A 5,050-nucleotide genomic window follows, 5' to 3' on the forward strand; every position below is an offset into this window, starting at 1 on the left:
TATATATATATATATATATATATATATATATATATATATATATATATATACATATATATATATATATATGTATATATATATATATATATATATATATATATATATATATATATATATATATATATATATATATATATATATATATATATATATATATATATATATATATGATCTTTTTTTTAAATTTTCCAAAAGAAGGAACAGAGGAGGGGGCCAGGTGAGGATATTCCCTTAAAGGCCCAGTCCTCTGTTCTAAACGCTACCTCGCTATCGCGGGAAATGGCAAATAGTATGAAAGAAAAGATATATATATATAATATATATATATATATATATATATATATATATATATATATATATATATATATGTATGCGTGTGTGTGTGTGTGTGCGTAGATTAACTGTGAACGTATGGTATAGTAAGCCTACCCGTAATAACACTCAAATTCCAGATAACTTTATCATGCAGTAGGCCCAAAGTTGCCATGGTACAAGGTGGTGGGAGGTGTATATAAGAGGGCTGAGAGAGCTCAGTACCACAATCACAAGCATGAAGATCCTGGTCTTATGTTTGCTAGTGGCGGCGGCTACCGCGTGGCCAAACTTTAGCGAGGACCTTAACGAAGGCTTTCAGAATGACAGCCCATCAGGTAGGCATATTCTGCCCTGTTGTTAACTCTCACAATTCTTAAGGACTGTATGATAACTGATTCACTATTGTAAATCGTTTTACTTTGGTATGTAGAACAATGAAGGTCGATAAATGGAAATTATGAATGCCTATGTTATTTTCAGATGCCTGTATCCAATTTGTATAGACCTTCACTAATATCAATGTTAGAAATTGGATAGCTTTATTGTTGATAGAATTTGTAAACAGTTCCCGTTCTTGTCCACATGTTTATGATACGATTGATGCCAGACTCAGATGCATCCAAAATCCATCGAGGTAATCACTAATTTACCAAATAGCGTCCTAGCTACGTCTCTTCTTTGCATATGTACGAACTGTTATATTTTTTCTTGTATCTCCCTTAATGATGTGATTATTACACGAAAGTGTACTTGGGATCTTAAGGTGTTTCATTTCCCGGTGAACTCATAGGAATGTATATATCCATATATATATATATATATATATATATATATATATATATATATATATATATATATATATATATATATATATATATATATATATTTAGCGCATGATAAAGTATATTCCTATGAGTCCATGGAGAAATGAAACACGAGAAGTTCCCAAGTGCATTTCCGTGTAATACTCGCATCATCAGAGGAGATACAAGATAGAATTATAAGTCAGTTGATACACAACGAAGATACGTACCTAGAACGCCATTTCGTAAACAAGTGAATGTCCATTTGGACATTCACTTGCTTGGAAAAATACACCGTAAAGAATTTACCAAAGCGAGGCGAGGGTAAAAGAAAACTATATGGGCATTTGGTGTGATGGTGTTGTCAAGAGAACAAAAGATGAAATCACAAACAAAAAGATTTAGGTCTCCTATATGGAAACAACAGATCCTTTGGGAAGGTATGATCCCAACATGAGTTCTGGAACCATGGAGAATTTCCATGGTTTTTCAAGGTGTGAAAAAGATAGGAATACCGATTATTTTCCGGTTAAGATTGAAGACTTTGACAGCTGGTTGCAAAATTATTATGTTGTGGCGAAGCCTGTAAATGCAACTTGTTTGTTCATTTATTCTCCCTGAGAAGCTACAACGTTGCAGTTGAGAGAACTGTTACAAATTACATATTTTTTCAAGAAGTTGATCGGTTCAGTGCCATTTATTTTACTAACAATGTTGTAACATTTTGTATAATATTTGTACTATTAGTTTTTGAGGTAAAGTGACACCATGTTCGATTTTATGTCGCGTATATTTGAGTACTTTGCCTTGCTTTCTTGGATACTTGCCTTTTCTTAAAATTTAAGAGCTTAAACATCCGAGCTCTACTCATAAAGCTGTTCACATCCTACTCTAGGTTTCGGAGGCACAAGGAACGAGTAAAGATGGTCCAAAGGTGACAACATAGATGGTACCAGAATTAAGAGAGCTGAGTTACGAGGACGGGTTAGAGGCCTGAGATGCCTTCTAAAGATGTATAGGGAAACAATATAGCACGAAATTAAACAAGATACTTCTTAGAAAACATACAAAGAGTTACTTGTACAATATGATGGTAATAGATGAATGGAAAAAGCTAAATGTTGAAATTGTGATTGCGGATTTTCGAATAAAGCTTAAAAGTTATATGATGATACAAGAAGTTCAAGACGTGGGAACTCACGAGTATAGAGCCTCGTCCCGCACAGTACAATTAGAGTATTACATCCACACACACACCCAGCACACAAACACACACACACACACACACACACACACACACACACACACACACACATATACACTGGATCCACGTGTTAACCTTTTTCTAGGTACCATCAAGAGAAACAGTAATTCATTTTTTCACTTTAGGAAACTGTTCCTTCACTATAATAGAGTATCGTGTATTTGATATCTATGGCATCGATTTTATAGCATTATTTAACGTAAAAGAACTCTGACTTAGTAGTACCTTATCTTTATTTCCAAATGCAGGTGTGACTACGGCCAAGAAACAACAAGACATCAACCATCTGCTGGATCATGTATATGAGAAAACTCGTTACTCTGACTTACGCAGCGCAGCATCAAGTTTCCAGCCTGTGAATGACGTCTCCATTTATGATGACAACGGTGCAGCTGTCCAACTGCTGTTATCTGAACTGAACGATCACAGACTCTTGGAGCAGCATCACTGGTTCTCACTTTTTAACCCACGTCATCGAGAAGAAGCTCTATTGCTTTTCAATGTCCTGATTCACTGCCGGACCTGGACCTGTTTTGTCAACAACGCTGCCTACTTCCGGGAAAGAATAAATGAAGGAGAGTTTGTGTATGCACTCTATGTGTCTGTCATCCACTCTCGTCTGGGAAGAGGAATTGTTCTGCCTCCACTCTACGAAATAACTCCTCATCTGTTTACAAACAGTGAAATCATCAATAAAGCATACACGGCCAAGATGACCCAGACACCAGGTAAATTTAACATGACTTTCACTGGTACTAAAAAGAACAAAGAACAAAGAGTGGCCTACTTTGGAGAAGACATTGGTATGAACATCCACCATGTTACTTGGCATATGGACTTTCCCTTCTGGTGGAAGGACTCTTATGGCTATCATTTAGATCGCAAAGGTGAGCTCTTCTTCTGGGCCCATCACCAGCTCACCGCTCGCTTTGACGCAGAGCGTCTATCCAATTGGCTTGATCCAGTTGACGAATTGCACTGGGGTGACATCATCTACGAAGGTTTTGCTCCACACACTAGTTACAAGTACGGTGGTGAGTTCCCTGCTCGTCCAGACAACGTTAGATTTGAAGATGTGGATGGAGTAGCTCGAGTGCGTGACATGCTCATCACTGAGAGTCGCATACGTGACGCAATTGCTCATGGTTACGTTGTCGGCAAAGATGGAATCAACATCGACATTATGAATGATCATGGCATCGATGTTTTAGGAGACATCATTGAATCCTCCATATATAGTCCCAACGTGCAGTATTATGGATCCCTACACAACACTGCTCACGTAATGCTTGGTCGACAGGCAGATCCTCATGGCAAGTTCAACTTGCCTCCCGGTGTTATGGAGCATTTTGAGACTGCCACACGAGACCCAAGTTTCTTCCGACTTCATAGATATATGGACAATATATTCAAGGAACATAAAGACCTACTACCTCCTTACGAGAAGGAAGACCTAGAATTTGCTGGCGTTGATTTGACTAACGTTGCCATCAATGGAGAGCTTAGAACCTACTTCGAAAACTTTGAATTTAGCCTAAAGAACGCAGTGGATCAGGCTGGAAATGTTGAAGACGTGGAAATCCTTGCTAATGTTGATCGTCTGAATCATTATGAATTTTCTTACAATATTGAAATTAACAACAACAACGACAAAGACGTCCTCTCTACCATTCGCATCTACTTGTGTCCCCAGAAGGATGCAAATGGTGTAGAATATACCTGGGACGAGGGACGTTGGCACTGCATTGAAATGGACAAGTTCTGGAAAAAATGTGAGTAAGACCAAACTTATCTTCTTAACACACTCTTTATGAAGTATATTATCAAACCGAGTTTGTTGCAGTAATTGTACTAAGCGAGTTTAACATCGCATTTCGTTAATGTATTTTCTAGATTTCCAAGCCAATTCCCAGTCAAGTAAGACAGACCTACTTTTCTTTTCATCATAATACATGTATGTTTCCGATTATCCATACAGTGGTTCCTGGCTCGAATCGAGTTGTGCGCGAGGCTACTGAATCATCGGTGACTGTTCCTGACCTGCTGAGCTCACAGAATCTACAAACCAAAGCTGACGAGGCTGTAGCTAGTGGCAGTGAGCTCGACCTACACGAATTTGAACGTTCTTGTGGCATCCCTAACCGAATGCTGCTTCCCAAGGGTCAACCTAGTGGTATGGACTTCGTCTTACTTGTGGCTGTGACCAACGGTGACGAGGATATAACTACAGAGTATCCTCAAGTGAACGAGCATGCTGGCACCCACGCTCACTGCGGCATCCACGGTGAAAAATACCCTGACAAACGGCCCATGGGTTACCCACTGGACCGTCGTATTCCTAACAAGCGAGTCTTCCTAGAAACTCCTAATGTACTGACTACTAACGTTAAGGTCTTCCATGACATACACCATCATGAGGGACATCCACATGATCACTAGATATATCCAGTGCTCTGGCAACCTTTCTCTTTTTCTTCTTAGGTGGAAAAGGATATTATATCATCTGTTTTAGGTGTAAGCGTTGATATCTGTTAGTAAGGGTCAAATTACTCTGCTTGCAGTATTTCTCAATACCTATTGTTCTTTTCCATCCATATCAAGAGTTTAATGAAGATATCGACTATTGTTCTGCGTAGGATTTTGACTCTCAATTAAAGATTTCTGCTCA

The 5,050-nt window shown here is 38.4% G+C and overlaps 1 protein-coding gene across 1 annotated transcript; it reads left to right on the plus strand.

Annotated features, from left to right (window-relative positions):
• Positions 1-492: 492 nt before the first annotated feature.
• Positions 493-5,050, plus strand: LOC139756024 (hemocyanin B chain-like). The gene is made up of 3 exons (XM_071674970.1): positions 493-650; positions 2,631-4,154; positions 4,361-5,050. Exons 1-3 carry the CDS (start codon positions 551-553, stop codon positions 4,819-4,821), a joined length of 2,085 nt encoding a protein of 694 aa, XP_071531071.1. The 5' UTR covers positions 493-550; the 3' UTR covers positions 4,822-5,050.

This window comes from Panulirus ornatus, chromosome 20, assembly GCF_036320965.1.
Source record: "Panulirus ornatus isolate Po-2019 chromosome 20, ASM3632096v1, whole genome shotgun sequence".
Classification (NCBI taxonomy): domain Eukaryota; kingdom Metazoa; phylum Arthropoda; class Malacostraca; order Decapoda; family Palinuridae; genus Panulirus; species Panulirus ornatus.

Bases quoted from the DNA above. Each gene is read 5' to 3' on its own strand.
- LOC139756024 (XM_071674970.1), top strand. From the start codon at position 551: ATGAAGATCCTGGTCTTATGTTTGCTAGTGGCGGCGGCTACCGCGTGG. The intron at 651-2,630 runs GTAGGCATATTC...TTCCAAATGCAG, and splicing joins TCAGAATGACAGCCCATCAG to GTGTGACTACGGCCAAGAAA. The intron at 4,155-4,360 runs GTGAGTAAGACC...TTATCCATACAG, and splicing joins GGACAAGTTCTGGAAAAAAT to TGGTTCCTGGCTCGAATCGA.